Source organism: Neolamprologus brichardi, chromosome 8 (assembly GCF_056152115.1).
Source record: "Neolamprologus brichardi isolate AB-2024 chromosome 8, ASM5615211v1, whole genome shotgun sequence".
Lineage (NCBI taxonomy): Eukaryota > Metazoa > Chordata > Actinopteri > Cichliformes > Cichlidae > Neolamprologus > Neolamprologus brichardi.
This window is the reverse complement of record NC_142111.1, coordinates 21,366,057-21,381,941: the sequence shown is the minus strand read 5'-3', so window position 1 is coordinate 21,381,941 and position 15,885 is coordinate 21,366,057. Positions and strand designations below refer to the sequence as shown.

The following is a 15,885-nucleotide window of genomic DNA, read 5'->3' as shown; positions in this document are numbered from 1 at the left end:
AGCCAGCAATATATTATTAATACATGTATAATAAATATTAATTTAGCTCTGACACACATACTTAGGGCCTTTCTCAATATGCGTACTTGTGCGTACTTGCGTTCTCGTGTACTCGTGATACGTCATCAGTCGGAGACCAAGTACTGTTCCAATTCGAAGTACGCATCAAGCCGAGAACGCGAAAAAGTCCCGGATGTGTTCTCGCTCCGCCCGTTTTATCGAGCATGCATCGGTGGTGACTTGTGTGGACTTGGTACAGCTAAATATCCCAGAATGCATTTCGTCCAAAACTCAAACGCGGCAATGGCAGACGAGCGGGGCTAAAAACTTTTAAATATTACTCTTTCTGGGTCACAAAATAAACTTTTAAGTTCTTTTCAAGCGAGAATGTAGCTGTGTAAACTTCAAATATCTGCTCAGTTTATCAAGATATCATATATTTCCAAACGAGGTCCGACATTTTCGGAGATGTCTGTGACCCGCCAGCTCCATAGCAGACAGCGAGGTCGAGGATTATTACAGCCGGCGAGAACAGCCGACTCCCGGCAGATCATTTTCAACCCCCCCGCGGTCTTTTCGCTACTCAGGTTAAACAAACCCCAGTAGCTGTCTATTGTATTGAGTGTCCACTAAAATAAAAATAAAAGCGTTCTAACATCTCACCTGCTTGTTTTTATTAAGGTATGTACACGTATGTACATGTACACTATTTTTATTAATAGAGATTTCACTAGTGAGGTTAAACATGATATATAAGTCACTTAGATCACTTCTAAATGTTAATGTTTGGCTTATTTCGGCTTTTTATTTGTTCCTGAGTAAACCGGTTTGACTGTGATTAAAGTTAAGCTTCATAACATATTACTCACAGTTAAATTAAGGACGGCAGTAAAAACTCCGGACCTGTGACATCATCAAGTACGCTGGTGTTCCAATTGTACAAATCGCGAGTCAGTGCTCGCGTTCTCGGCGAGTCCGTACTTTCGTGCGTTCTCGGTGAGTACGTACCCGCCGAGAACGCGAGTACGTACTCGCGTACTTGAGAATTGAGAAAGGGCCTTAGTTTAGTTTTTTTTTCTGGTTGCATTACTGTTGTTCTGGTCCTGAAAACCAACTTAAACCACAGTGTTACAGTAAAATAAATATAATAAATATAGAATAAATATAAATGGTGCTTTCAGTAGATTGAGTTTATTAGAATTTCCTTTTAATTAATATATCCAACTATTATTTGTGTGATTTACTTGCAGTTCTATTCTGCCTTTATTTGATAGGTATGGCTAGTTTGGCTGTTATGCAATGTCATTTGATTGGCGTGTTATGCGTCCAATAAAGCACTCTCAATTCAACACAATCCAGCCAATGGACGGATCGTGGGGGCGGGGCTTTGTTGACGCCAGAAATGTCCAGGCCAGGTGCGTTGAGTCATTTCCCACAAACATAGACTCAGGTATACGAAACAGCAGAGTTGGTTGTTTTAATTTAAAGAATATGGGGTGAATAGAAAGGATAGAGTGGAAGCTTCGTAGTGCCTGGTTGTACTTAAGCAGAAAACGTTAGAAGAAGTCAGCGGTGTTCAGAGCACGAAATGAGTGGTAGGTATTTGTTTACGCGTCTTTATTTTCTCAGACACCATATTGCAAAAAATATCCAAATTTAGCACTGACGTTTTAGATACTATAGAAGCCGGATTAAATTAAGACGCAGAGCAAGTTTATTACACGTTTTCTCATTTGAAAATTTATATGCTAAACTTAAATTTGGCCGTTTGACGTAACTTTTGACGTTATGTAGCGTCGCTGTCCTTGGTCCTGAAGCTCAGTGAGGCGCTCAGGGGGAACCCCAAGATGGTAACTCTTAGTGACATGTAACCATGGCATCAGCACCATGTGACTTCCTGACTCTTAAGTGGGTCAGACAGGACTTAAATAAACCAGTTAAATCCTATTTCTTACCTCACCTTCTGCAGCTAAGAGTGAACCTTTCCTGAGCTGATTTGGAAAGAATTTGGTAGCTCCATATGTTCGACAGTTTTTTGTTTATTTGTTTCTTTTACATCCAAATGCATTATGGTGTATTCATATGATGTGCAAGTTTTCATTCATGCATCCAATATTGATTTGGTTCTGAGACTCAGACAGGTGAGAACAATGCAACATGGGCAGGAATGGGCCAGAGTGTGACTCCAGGAAGCAAAAGAGACAGTTATCATGTGGGAAAACAGCCAACTTCAGTGAGTAAAATCCAGTTTACACCACTGCACATACGAGTGATTTGAAGTTCTCTTAAATGTGAGTATAATGCAGTATCACCATGTAGGGAATACAAGACAATCCGTCTGCTCTGTGCTCCTGTAGAGTCCTCTGCGTGGAGCTGAGAGTGTGTGAAAGGAGACCCCGCCAGCCTCCATGGCTCAGTCGTCAGACCCATCCCGCAGAGAGAAGACCCCAGGGACCCAAGGGTCACACACAGCTACGCGCAACCTCTTACGGAAGAAGGAGCAGCGCCGGCGTGGAATCCGATCCTCCTCACCAATGGGTCGGGTCATCCTCATCAACTCTCCTGTGGATGGTAAGGACTGCTGGCTGCTGGTGTAGTGCAGTTTGTAATACACAGTCTCCTGTGGACTAAACAGCGATTCCTTCTAATTTATTAGTCATAGAGAGCGAACAAATAGTTTTAGCATTCTGTTATCAATACATTAAACCAAGCATAAGTCTCACAACATGAATCCACAACACTTTTATACTCAAGCTTACAATCACAAGAATTAAATTCTGTAGACAAATGCACAGGCACTGCAGATTAGTTTTAATATTTGGGGCTATTGTGCTTCTGTAACATGCCTTCTTTTATACTAAGAGAAAGAAAAGGGTCTTGATTTTTCTGCATGTTGTAATGCAAGATGCTAATTTATGCTACTTGGAGTATGCTTAATGAGATAATGCAGCATTTTTAAACATAAAAGCAGACCTGAAATGAAAAATTTTATTTCTGAAAATTGGCCAAAAAGTTTTTAATTACAAACTCCGTAGATACTTGACCCCGTTGAAATATCCACCACAATCAGCAACAACTTTTGACTTTAAATACTTTAGGTGGTGATGATAGCGAGGACCTCCACACAATCACGGTGGATAAGAGTGTGGACGGCAAGCTTGGATTCAGTGTGCGTGGAGGCTCAGAACATGGTCTCAGCATCTTTGTCAGTAAGGTAGAGGACAACAGTGCAGCAGGTAAGATTAATTTAGTCTCTGTGGAAATAAATAGATGTAGCCACAGATGTGAGAGTGCACAGAATAAACATTTGCTGTGTTTGTTACTCACAGGATTTTTTTTATGTGCTTGTTTTCAGAGGCAGCAGGCCTGCTCGTAGGTGACAAACTGGTGGAGGTGAATGGCATCAGCCTGGAGAGCATCACCATGAGTAGTGCTGTGAAGGTGCTGACGGGCAACAACAGGCTAAGGATGGTGGTGAGACGTGTTGGCAAAGTCCCTGGTATCCGCTACTCCAAGGAGAAAACTACCTGGTAATAAAGCAGTATTCCTATTCATGTTTATTCCCCCAAAATTATTTTTAAAAATCTGTCAGATTTTTTTTCCCGTGGTGAGGTGTGCTGTTACTTTTTTAGGGTGGACCTGATTCACAGGCGTATGGTGGTGGAGGAGAGTGGACGGACGCCTTCTGAGGCCAGCTCAGGCAGCGCCCTGCAAAGGATTGTCCACCTTTACACCACCTCAGATGACTACTGCCTGGGTTTCAACATCCGTGGGGGACAGGAGTTTGGTCTGGGCATCTATGTCTCCAAGTACGTACACCTAGAGAAAGAAAGAAAGAAGCATGTTCATAAAATTTAAATGGAATTAAAAAGGGAAGAAGGAAGTTTGAAACATGCCTGAATGCCCAACTTTTGACATGCACTTCTCTCATAGTATGTTTTTCTTTCTGTTTATTTAGTCAATAAATAACTAATATATCGCTGCAATAAACAATAAGTTTTTATTGTTGACTCATCTGAGGATCATTTTCTTCTAAAATGACAAGTAATGACGTAGAACTACTCAGAATGTTTCAGCGTCTTGTTTTTTGTTAAACCAATAGCTACAAATCCAAACAGCAGCTGATATGCATTTGGTATTTGAGCTTCAAAATACTGACACAGTTCATCATTTAAGCCCTTGCTTGTCTCATTGTCCCAGATTGGATCCTGGTGGCCTGGCTGAGCAAAACGGAATTAAGATGGGGGACCAGATCCTGGCTGCCAATGGAGTGAGCTTTGAGGACATCAGCCACAGCAGTGCTGTTGAGGTCCTGAAGAGTCACACACATGTTATGCTGACCATCAAGGTGAGGGCGGTGACATGAATTGCAGAATACATTGCTTGTTAAATGCAAAGAACGTCATAGCCTCTAGAAAATGTTTGGGTTCTTAATCTGGTACACAAACAGTTAATATAATTATAAAATTATATAATTAGATGAACTACATAATTATAGTTAATATAATTATATAGTTCTAATTTTATATATTTATAAAATTATATTAACTGTCACACCAAAGCCAGTGATTCTAAGTCTTAAATTGACAATGATGTATTCAAGTAAATTCTCCCCAACCAGAGGTCTGGCTATTAAAAAAACTCTAAAATTATACTCTAAGTATTACAAATTAACTCTCCACACAGCTGCGTGAGGGATCTTCCAGGAATGTTGATGTTAGTTTCCAGAGAATTTATTGGAAAGTGATGATTTTATACCAGTTGATCTCTAATGTGGGTCATAACCTGCTCTGGTGCAGTGAACCACCATCATAGTACTGATAACCCAGGGTGAACCCTGAAGTTACCAGGATAAGATGAAACTGAGGCTTCAGAAAGTTGCTGACCTGAAAAGAGGTGCATAGCTACAGCACAGTGTATTTCTCTGAGCCCAGGCTTAAAGTAGCTATAAAGTTATGTTATGGTCTGTTTGAGATATATATTTTTGATTAAAAGATGTCAATAAACCATATGCCTAGCTGTATCCACAGCCCTGACATTGTGTTAGTAGAAGTAAAGCTGTCTCAGTTGGATGTTTGCTGCTAAATAAAATCTTAACAACCTAAAGATGCCTCGTTGTGTTCTGCAGTTGGTCTTTTTTATGGAAAGCATGCCAGCCCTTTCATTAAAGCCTCTTTCAGATGATCCGGCATGTATCACCTTTCTAACCTCTTACCTGACTTTCATCTTGAATTCTCTCACAAACACAAACTACTCCAGTCGCATGGCTACGTGGTCGATATAGCAGCAGTTAGTGCGGCAGAGCCGACAGCTGGCATGCAGTCATAATATTCCTCACTCACTTAACTTGTCGGAGCTTGGGTTTCGCACTGTGAAAAATAGCCAGGCCATGTGCATTATTCACCAGGCAGCTGGGATCAGGTGCTGATCAAAGCATAGAGCCGGTGTATTGTGCAACTTTTTTGTTTGGGAGTTCTTTTACTTTGGTAACTGAAACAGATCCTACAGTTAGAAACCATCCCAACTATCAAAGGTTACTAAAAAGTCTGGAAAGGAAACGTGTTCGTCATGTAGGTTTTTGGCCGTGTGGTTCTCCGGTTACACTTTATCAAATATAGTGATCCCATAAAATTTTAACTGTCTCTACTGTATCTATTTGCATATCTGTGACCCTATCTTCACAGGAAGCAGGACGGTACCCTGCTTATAAGGAGATGGTGGCAGAATATAGATGGCTTAATAAATGTATGTACGTTTTTTTTTTCTTCTAAAGTTTTCTTCTGTTCTGTTTATATCAGAGTGAATTTATCCTTTTAAATCGTTTAATCTTTCTTTATTAGTGGCCAATGGTACTCAGAAGCCTTCCTCCCAGGGCTCAGAATCCTCTTCAGCCTCTTCTCTGTCATCTGGGACTCCGGTGAGCTCTCTGAGCGGCCTGTCGCAGGTCATGTTCCCGCCCAGCCTGCCATTTGGTTCTGACATGGTGGACGTGTGCATCTCCACCGAGGACCAGAGGTCTGTGTCTGGTTTGTTTCCCCTTTAGAAGCACTCAAGCTAAAGTTCTTCTGCAGACCACACAAGATATGATGCTGATAGTTCTTATGTTCAGGTCTGAGTCAGAGCAGACAGAGACTGCCATTCAGACAGATCTACCTCTGAGATCTGGGACAGACACCACTCGCAGCCTGGGACGGACCACTCTGCTCAAAGACACGGTGATTCGTGGAGAGGAGAGCAAAGGGAAGAAATTGTCTCCGAAAACAGCCGTGCTGCTGGCTCTTAGCAGGCCAAGCCGACCCATCACCAGGTCACAGAGCCAAGTGACTGTGTCAGGTGAAAGTGAAGCAGAGTGAAATATATCAAAATGAAATGGTTAAACGGTATAGTAAATAACCTTCTGTTACTACCCCACCATAGAGATAAAGCAGAAAAAAGAGAAGAAGCAGAAAGGAAAGGACCCCGAGGAGAAGAGCACCCTGCAGCGCTCGAAGACCTTCGTTAACTTGCTTTTCAAGGGTGGACGGAAGAGAGACACTTCAAGGGGGCGTTCAAAGTCCCCGTCCAAAGACAAGGCTGGGAAAGGTAGCTGCCTTGCTTTTCATTGCTACAGTGACATTCACATTATATCAAACTGAAAATGAGATGTGTGGCCAGTGAAGATGCTGAAATATCTTCTGCAATTAAAAAAGCAAACGAGAAATAACATGAAGCCAATAGACAGCAGATACCTGTCAAGGCTGAAAATGTCTTCATATCGCATGTGATTTGAGTCCATAGATTCAAATTTGTTTGTGATGTTTCCTTAATATCAAGATATCTTCCAATTTTTCTTATTTTAGTTTAAGAGTATTTTTGAAATATGTTCCAATTTGTCACAGAAAGAATCGTTTTTTCCTAGATCACTTTGTTGGATCAAGCACCACCTCTAGTATAATTTCCACACACACCTCACTTTATTCTTTTTGAGTAATCCTGCTAGCAAACAGACAAACTGAAACAATCACTGGACAGTGGAAAACAGTGGAACTTTTCAGTCATCTAATTGTTTATTTATTAGCTAATTACTTTGGTGTATGGTGAATTGTCATGGGGGAGGTCTTTATCAGCAAGAAAAGCAATACAACTTATGAAAATACAGTTAAGAAGTACTAAGTTTAATCCCCTCTTTACATTTCCCTGTACCATCCAGTGGGCCGGATTGAAGTCTTTGGTGGTTGCCTGATTTAGACACACATACTCAAGATTGATTCCACTCTGCAATGTTTTTAGATGGAGGACGGGCTGGTGAGATGCCAAATTCAGAGATGCTTGGAGTGGTGGAGGACATGGCCCGCAGGCTGCTGACTGAGGAGGAAGTGGCTGCTGTAATGAAGACGTGCAGAAGGGTAGGACGCCGAGTTAAAATCTGTAGGCATACTGAGTGTTTGTGTGTAGACCTCTGTAGTGTCCTCATCCAAGGGAGTAATAAATGCCTTTTTGTCAGATGCCACTAAAAATGTGTATCAATGTTTTAACAAAAAACAAAACAAAAACAGGATTCATTAATATTTTCTTATCTGAATTTGTTTGTTTTCTCCAACTAAATTTTAAACTACCTTAGATCATGAGTGCACATATGGTGAAAGTCAGACTGTCTTTTACTGTCATCCATTCCACAGAAACACTTAGGAAAACTGGATCTTCTTCACAGTCCTCCTCAGACGTGATAGTTTCAGTTAATTTTTCCATATATTGTGAATTGTGGGCGTGGCAGTTTTACTGTGTTTCTGATTCACTGACATACGCATGTTGGTAAGAACAAAATAGGCTGGTGTGCAGGTGTCTTTAATCCAGTGGTAAATTTGTATGTACAATTACTTTGTGTTTGTGATATTGGAACATTTCTACACAGTGATTGGTAAGTGAAGCCAAGGTGCATTTATGCTTTGACTGATGAGAGGTAACAGTCCTGTTTTAGAGACCTGCAATGTGTTAGCGTAGCTGTAGCAGTAGTCTTAGGTTTAGCAGGCAGGAGAAAAGAACACTTTATTGTTTAGGGATTTTTCATTGGCATGAAAACAGGCCAGTTCGCAACATTAACCATGCATGGTGTAAAATCACAGGATAATTGTGAAGTACTGTCTCATTGATGTCGTAAGTTGGTGTGTCAGGGCAAAGATGCTAAAGGACACCTTCCCAAGCCAGCAGCTTTGACGCCCTGGGTGTGAGAATGGCCCATTTGGACAGTTTGTTTCAGTGTCCACTTGTAAATGTAAGGAAGTAATAAAAGCTGCTAAATGCTTACTAAATGTATTTACTTTCTCAGTACGTAGCAGATTGCTCAGTGGAAAATCTGATACGTCATCTGCTGGTTGTGCTGGACCGACCTGAAAAGCTGCTGCTGCTTAGAGAAGTGAGGTAAGGACAGGGAAACAATGGTGTTGGAAATGTTTCCAGAGAGGCAGAAGGATTTTTCAGGATAAGCATCTCAAACTGAAATCCAAACGTTGCTCATTGAGGAGCTGAAGACTAATTAAAGATGTAAGAACAATGACTCAGCGTATTTTTTCTTCATCCACGTGTCTCAGAATGCTGCTTCCTCCTTCTGATCTGAGTGTATTCAATAACATGGTGACTGCCATTGAAGCCGAGGCCTACGATATCCTCAAGTATCGCTCAGGTGTGTATGAGAATTATCTGATCATGATATTCGAGCACCATCAGAGTCAGAGTTGTTTTCTGATATTACAAACCGTATCTTTTCAGTTAGCCCGAAAATTTGCTTTAACTTAACACAGTTTAGTAGGACCTCGGTAGGCCCAGAAATTCCCTGTCCTGTAAAATATGATTATTTTACTCTTTGTCTTATCACCATTTACCACCTTTCTGTAAAGTTGCATTTGTGTTATCTTTCCATTGTAGTCCGGACTCCTCCTCTTCGCTCTCCCATTTCTGGTCGAACACCAAAACGGCGCCTCATCACTCCCATCCCAGGTCAGCACCTCCGCTGCAATATCGTAACTCTTTTTTTGATTTATTATCTTGGATAAACACTGACCTTTTCTTGGTCTAGCTTTTCTAAGGATGAAATTCTTTTTTTCTTTAAGCGTATTTGGTTCTCAAACTGTAGGGCGAGCCCCTTGGTGAGACATAAATCCACTCAAGGAGGGATGAAAGGACCAATGAAGTAAAACTATGTTGATGAATGTGATTTTTATATTGGAAAACTAAAACAGTGTTTATTGGCACTATTGTTTAACTTCTTTTATTGTTATTTATGTTTGATTGAAAAGGTTTGAGATCTTTGGGGGGGTTAAATGGGCTTCCATACTTTCCATTCAACTGTGAAACATTTTCAAACCTCAGCCTGAAGTGAAAGTGTATTGAACTTGAAAATAGTTCCTGTAACAACATTTGTTCTCCTTCTAGATTACCAGGGAGGCTTTGAGCTCCACAGTGCTGAGGAGGTGGAGAAGGAGGGCCACCTGCTGGAGGAGCTGGAGAAGCTCAGCTTGACTGGGCCCCGTGTGTCCAAAGACAGGCTCCACACCTCCAGTTCCTTCACACCTCTGCTGGACATACCGGTGGATGGATACAACACAGAGTCCAGAGACCTCAGACCTCCAGCTGCAAGTCCAGTGCTCCCCAACTGGCTGCTGGCCCGCAGCACCGACTACAGGCCGCCTCTCCAGACAGAGATCGGCACGATTCGCTCCGTCCATTTTGATGAGGTGTCGCTGCACTCTGCTTCAGATAAGGGAGACACGAACTTAGAACGGGGACGGCCGCCGTTAAGAAACAGTCGCTCTAAAGGCAAAAAGGAGAAAAGTGGGGACAGGAGTAAAGAAGCCGTGTTTACGCTGCAGAGCGCTGCTCGCAGGAGTCGGCCTTTATTGTCGCAGGTGTTTGGTTCAAATCAGAAACTGGGGAGTGAACAGGTGAACGGTCATCAGGCTTCTTCTGAGGACAAGATCAATGGCAGCGACTCCAAACAGGAGTATGAGCTCCGAACTGTCAGCATCTCCAAGACCAAACAGTCTCTGGGTAAGTAACTTTATTTGATGCCACTCTCACATTCAGAATAACAGAAATCCCTAGTTTCCCAAACCAAGTTAAACTGAGCCATTATAAACTTTCATGCGACTAATTACGGAATAATGGAAGGTCTTTTTTTAGTAATGCTTCCGAGCAAGAGACGCTTGGTGTACTGGGTATTACAAAGCCTTCTCCTTCAGCCATTTAAAAACAATTGGACAAACAATGTGTGCAGTCTGCTCTCACATATCAAAGTGAAAATTAAAAATCATTTTGATTGCAAATTTTTATCACATATCAGAAAAATAATCCAGTGAAATGTGTTTCTAAAAAAATCTGAGGCTGGAAACAAGCTGACATGCTCCTCGATACCCTGGCTCTCAAAACATAATGCCATGCTGCAAGAACGCATTGTGTTGCAACAGTATGCATGGAATTGATTGATCCTGTGAACACGCACTAAAACACTGGAAAATACTAACTGTATGACATACATTTTTGTATTTACTTCCTATATTTAGATTAAATATGACATTGTTTATGTATGCCTCCAAGTACACCTCTGACTTGTGCTGCTGTGATGCTGCAGGTATCAGTATATCTGGTGGGATGGAGTCAAAGGTTCAGCCAGTGGTGAAGATTGAGAAGATCTTTCCTGGAGGAGCTGCCTCCACCTGTGAAGTTCTCAAGGTAACATGACAGTACCAAACAGAAATCTTATAGAAAGAAGACTTATCAGACCAGGCAGAAATCCTCTGTTGTCCAATTTTAGTGATTGCAGCTTCAGTTTCCTGTTCTTAGCTAACAGGAGTAGCACGTTGTGTGGGTTTCTGCTGCTGAAGCCCATTCATTTCTAGGTTTGCACTGAGTTGCTGCCATGTGATCAGCTGATTAGATATTTGCAAGCAGTTGAATAGGTGTACCTAATGAAGTTGCCAATGAGTGTACACAGTTCAGTGCATTTATTCTGTCAGTGTCTGACTGGATCTCCCTCTGTTTCCCAGGCTGGATTTGAGTTGGTGTCTGTGGATGCTGTTTCACTGCAAGGGGTCACCCATCTGCATGCCGTTGATATAATCCGAAAAGCCTTCAGCAATAAGGCCAAAGACCCCATGGAGTTTGTTGTCAAAGTCCCCAAAGATCTTTGAAAGGACTTTTGTGGATTTAGAAAAAATATCCAGTGATAAGCAGCCTCCGGAATTTAACTTGGACACAGGTAAACTTTTACCAGCACACACACTGCTGAGGTCTGGTATGCATTTTTTGCCATTCAAGTTAAATTTGGGAACAAGGACACAGAAACTTTCTGAACTGAAACAAAGCTGCAGATAATATTTAAGAGAAAATGAACAAACCAAAAAGTTGTGTTTGTGTACAAATGAAATCTCTCACTTTTTCACAACCCTGCAGCCAGTGCCCATCCAGAAAATTTTTAACTTGTTTGACCAATATCCATTCGTGCATAACAGATGGATAACTGTAGGTTATGCTCCTGAATTTTAAACTGTGCAGGATGGCAAACTTCAACTTGAGTGCCTTTGAAAGCCCCAGTGGACTGAATATTAATAAGAATCCACGTTAAGGTGGCTTTAAATTCAATTTTCTACCTGAAGAGGGCAGACACGGACCATTCACAATATTCCTGTGGACAGCAGCTAGCAAGAAGGATTTCTGAAAAGTTACACCAGAAAATATTAAATGTAAACAAAGAATTAAAAATGGGAGAAAGTACATCTGTACATGAAGGAAAGACCTGGTGTAATAAATAAAATCTGACACAGCTGTTAAACTTTTGTCTCTTTTTTTATTATTAAAACCAGAGTGGGTTTGTTCAAGAAATGTACAGCATGAAAATATACATTTAATGTTTTCATACAAATATTGTGGATTATAAAATTATACTAAGGAACCAAAACAAACATCTACACAAACAGTAATATACAGGCATCATATCTGTAGGAGCAAAATATAGAACGTGGGACATTGCTTTGGTCTATTCACAGTGGCTATGCTTTTATTGTGAGATGAACACATCTCTGGAAGAAAACTTTATCATGTTATGTGGGACAAGTGAGGTTTATTTACATAATAATGGAGGATAATAACGATTCACTCAGCAGTGAGAGGGGAACAGGACGCGTCTCCTCCTGTGGTACAGGGACGTAAATAAACAGATTTAAGCAGTCGGTGGAAAATTAGTTTGACTTTAAACGAAAACGTCACTTGGTACAAGAGCTCGCCATTTCAGCAATGAGTAATACGGAAACGTTCATAACACTTTATCCACACAGAAAAACGACGACCTCTTTGAGAGTAGTTTCTCCAATTATGATTAAAAAACAAAATGATAAAGGGGGAAAACAGTCACAATATATTGTGTGATATAAGACATTAGGCATTTTGATTTCCCTTTAATATCTGGATGTTTGAGGAGATCCAAAACACTGCATCTAATTCTCAACACTGTCAACTTCTCCCTTTTTTACTTCTGCATGCTCATCAGCAGGTCCACAACCACAAAATAAGGCTGCTCGATTTAGGCAAAAGCCACAATCATGATCATTTTGGACAAATCTTGCAATCCTGATTATTTAACATGATTATTGATGATTTAAAACCATGAATGTGCTAAACCTAAAAAAGGGGGTTTTTCACATGGGATTTCCTTGACCTTTAGGCTAGTTGGTGCATTTTAAGTTAAACTTACAAAAACTGCTGCTCCTCTTTGGACCAGAGGGAGAGCAGTAGCAGATAACAAGCAAACATCCGGTTGACCATCACTGAAAGAGGACCAGATGAGAAACCCTCAGAGATCCTGTTTGCTGGCAAACACTGATGATCCTTTCACTTCAAACCTGTTCTAGAGTTAGAGCTTGTTGACCAAAGACTCTTGTTTGTCTCTCTCCATTTAGTTCAAATTGAACTGAATGGTGAATTTGTTTTCGGTTTTAGAATAGAAGTGAAGTTGCACTGCTGTAAAGGACAGGGGTGCGCTTGATTTATTACCAGACAAAATTATCATCCATATTGTCCTTATGTCATATTTCTTTAAAGCCAAAATAGTTTGATCCTAAACTTAAGGGAGAAGTTAACGATGTTTCCACCAAACACTAACAAAATGAAGACAGTCTAGCTTTTGCAAAAACAGACGATTATGCACAGGTGTACATGAGTAAATAAATCATGGCTAGTCCTGGGCTATTTCTCACCCGTAAAACACACACTCAGCATTTTACTAAGAGTGAGCACACTTTTTAGCGTAGATTTGAATAAGATGTGACTGACTGTACTACAGCACTGGTAACAGAAAGAAGTAAACATGACATGGAGATCGTTTTTGTTCCGTATCTGGAAATTAAAGCCACTATATGGTGCAGAAAAACTCTAAATCGAACAGTAAACAGGAAGTGATTTGGGACATTATTGGTTTTTGGTAAATACCATCTTTAAAGCAATGATATCATGAAGTTACTGTCCTGTTAAGGTTTTGGAAGATTTTATCCTCATGTTCTGCTGCTACTCTCCGGGAGAGTTATTTAATCCAATCTTGAGATAACCGTGGCACAGATGTTTGTGTCTGTGTGAGCTTAAAGCTGATACGTGTAGTGGTGTTAAAGTAATATTTGTTCCAGGCATTGTTAAATACTGTGAATTAAGACTAGACAGATGTTCATGACACAGCTTCCACCCTCTCCGTTAATTTAGGGATAAGGGGAACCTATTGTGCACATTACGAGCTCTGGGGAGTACACTGGTTGAATGTCTCTGTCGCTGCCCTTCTGACAATTTTTTGCCATTCCTTGCGAACCTTCAAATCACACCAGAACGGTTTGTGTTTGGTCTACATGGGCCTATTGCTGACTTCCTGCGCTCCTCCTCATCTGCTCTGTGCTTTTGATGCCGCTTTGATGCACAGCAACATTTTAAGTGATGCGGAATGGAGAGCTGCTCCTCGGGTACTTCTGAAACATGCCGCAGCATGGTGAAACTACAAGCATTGTCTTAAGTGGATGCAATCAGCTCCAGCTGTACCGAGTGTAAATCCTGGGGTTATACTTTTCAGATATCTCATACTGGGCCTTAAGGCAGCTCTAAGCGATATTTTGATTGGCTGCCCACCGCTAACAGAAGGTGCGAACAGTAGGTGGCTGGGGCTGATGTGTGCCAGATATGACTATATTAAGGACATGCACTTTAAAAAGCCAGAGCTTTTGGCTCACAGGGATTACTTGCACAAATGCTGACCTAATTTTTTTTTTTTTTTTTTTTTTAATTGGCCATTTTTAATATGAGCATCCACCTTGTAATAGTATAAATATGGAAAAATAAAATAAAATAAATAAAGACTAATAGTCCACTTTGTATCAGAGTGCATTTTTAAGAAGCCTTAAGTTTGTTTTCCAAGATCATTACATGTCCAGAAACATCATATTTGGGCAACAAAAAAAGACTAGGGTTTTTTTTGTTGCTACAGTGAAAATAAGTAGAGAACATTCAACAGTTTACTTGTAGGTCATGAAGCAGTTAGCATAAAAGCTTGACTAGTTCTGAGGAAAACAAAATAGACCTGTCAGTGATTAGCACCAGGCTCTGATTCACTCTTATCATGACATCCTGATTGTGTGGTATCCCACGATCGCTGACAACAGCGTGGGCTCTGTCTAAATGAACTGCACTAATGAGAGCTGACTACTAGCACAGAGTGGGAGTGCTAAAGCCAGCAGGGAAGGTGGAGTCATAAACAACACAGGGGGAGGATAGCGAAAGGTTGAGAGAATGAGAGAAGTGAGTCACCCACAAACAAAATCTCCCACGAACTTTGAAAAGTGTGAGAGGACCAGGGCTCGTATGCTTATATCTGGTCGGTGTTAATACTAACAGACATTAATAGACGGGCAAAGGATTGAGGTGGAGGGCTAACAACTAATTAAAGGTCAGTGGCTTTAAAGTGAGACTTGTAGACCAGACCAATGAAGCAGAAATCAAGCGGTGCAGGTGTGACACACCACTTTTTTTTTTACATTTTAAGTACTTTTATGCTTGTCTGAACATGAAGGAGGAAAGACAATTAGCTGACAGTAGTGCTTTTTTAAAAAAAAAAAAAAAAAAGAACAAACACAATCAAAGGACAGATACGAGGGTCAAATTTCTGTTGCGGCAATTTCATCAAAGTTGATCTCATTGCCGCTGCCCTCATCATCATCTCTGCTTTCCAGTTCCAAACTGAGCTCCTGCAGGAGCTGCTCCAGCTCTCGGTTCCTGCGATACATCTGCACATAGTTCTGCTGCAGCTGCTTCTGGTAGCGAATTACTTTGTCCTTTTCCTCCTGCCATATCTTGCGCTCCTCCTCAAAGCTTCCCAGTTGCTGCTCAGCTTTTTGACGCTCAAAAGCTAACTCGGATCTCATCCTGTCCATCTGCACCTTCATGCTCTGCAGCGCCTCGGTGTTGCTCTGCCGCTGAGCCTTCGCTTCGTCGCTCTCGTAGGCGAGCAGCTGCTCCTCGGCTTCCTGAAACACCTGACACTGTCTGTTTCCCGGGCCTTGATTGACCAGAGCATCTCGGAGATGAGCCATTTCCACCTCCAGGCGTCCTACCTTTTCTCTGAGTAGCTCTGCTTCGCTCTTGCGACGCTGAAGCTCATTTTCACACACCTCCAGCTCCAGTGTTCGAGTTCGGATGGTGCCGTGGGCCTCCTGGAGCAGCACCTGGGTGTTGGTCAGCTCGCCACGAGTCTCCCTGAGTTGACCCCGCAGTGAGACGATCTCCCCCACACGCTGAGCTAACTCACTCTGCACTTCCTTCAACTGCTGCTTCAGCAACGAGATTTCCCCAGACTTCTGACAGACCTGAGTGGAGAGAAGCATCGAT

At 41.5% G+C, this 15,885-nt stretch overlaps 2 protein-coding genes across 7 annotated transcripts in view; one reads left to right on the top strand and one right to left on the bottom strand.

Moving 5' to 3' along the window:
- The first annotated feature begins 1,410 nt into the window (after window positions 1-1,410).
- LOC102795084 (PDZ domain-containing protein 7-like) lies at window positions 1,411-11,803 on the top strand. Of its 3 annotated transcripts, none has more exons than XM_087844810.1 (18): window positions 1,411-1,595; window positions 2,132-2,233; window positions 2,358-2,571; window positions 3,099-3,236; window positions 3,356-3,530; window positions 3,633-3,809; window positions 4,201-4,348; window positions 5,685-5,745; window positions 5,841-6,015; window positions 6,110-6,333; window positions 6,418-6,582; window positions 7,270-7,385; window positions 8,306-8,397; window positions 8,568-8,659; window positions 8,902-8,973; window positions 9,409-10,023; window positions 10,604-10,704; window positions 11,019-11,803. In XM_087844810.1, the coding sequence occupies exons 3-18, from the start codon at window positions 2,409-2,411 to the stop codon at window positions 11,160-11,162; spliced, it is 2,658 nt and encodes an 885-aa protein (XP_087700936.1). In that variant the 5' UTR covers window positions 1,411-1,595; window positions 2,132-2,233; window positions 2,358-2,408; the 3' UTR covers window positions 11,163-11,803. The 3 variants fall into 3 exon arrangements, with proteins under 3 accessions (XP_087700936.1, XP_087700935.1, XP_087700934.1); XM_087844809.1 differs by having other exon boundaries at window positions 1,411-2,010; XM_087844808.1 differs by having other exon boundaries at window positions 1,411-2,233.
- The window catches only part of LOC102784246 (leucine zipper putative tumor suppressor 2 homolog), a 43,375-nt gene continuing 39,288 nt past the window's right edge, over window positions 11,799-15,885 (bottom strand). For all 4 annotated transcript variants that reach the window (XM_006790913.3, XM_035907881.2, XM_087844811.1 and 1 more), the window contains one exon: window positions 11,799-15,863. In XM_006790913.3, coding sequence (XP_006790976.2) covers window positions 15,156-15,863 — 708 coding nt within the window. In that variant the 3' untranslated portion in view covers window positions 11,799-15,155. The remainder of the gene's footprint in view (window positions 15,864-15,885) is intronic.

Coding starts and splice junctions, on each gene's coding strand:
- LOC102795084 (XM_087844810.1), top strand. CDS start 2,409: ATGGCTCAGTCGTCAGACCCATCCCGCAGAGAGAAGACCCCAGGGACC. Junction 3,531..3,632: donor TCCAAGGAGAAAACTACCTG/GTAATAAAGCAG, acceptor TTACTTTTTTAG/GGTGGACCTGATTCACAGGC. Junction 7,386..8,305: donor TAATGAAGACGTGCAGAAGG/GTAGGACGCCGA, acceptor TTACTTTCTCAG/TACGTAGCAGATTGCTCAGT.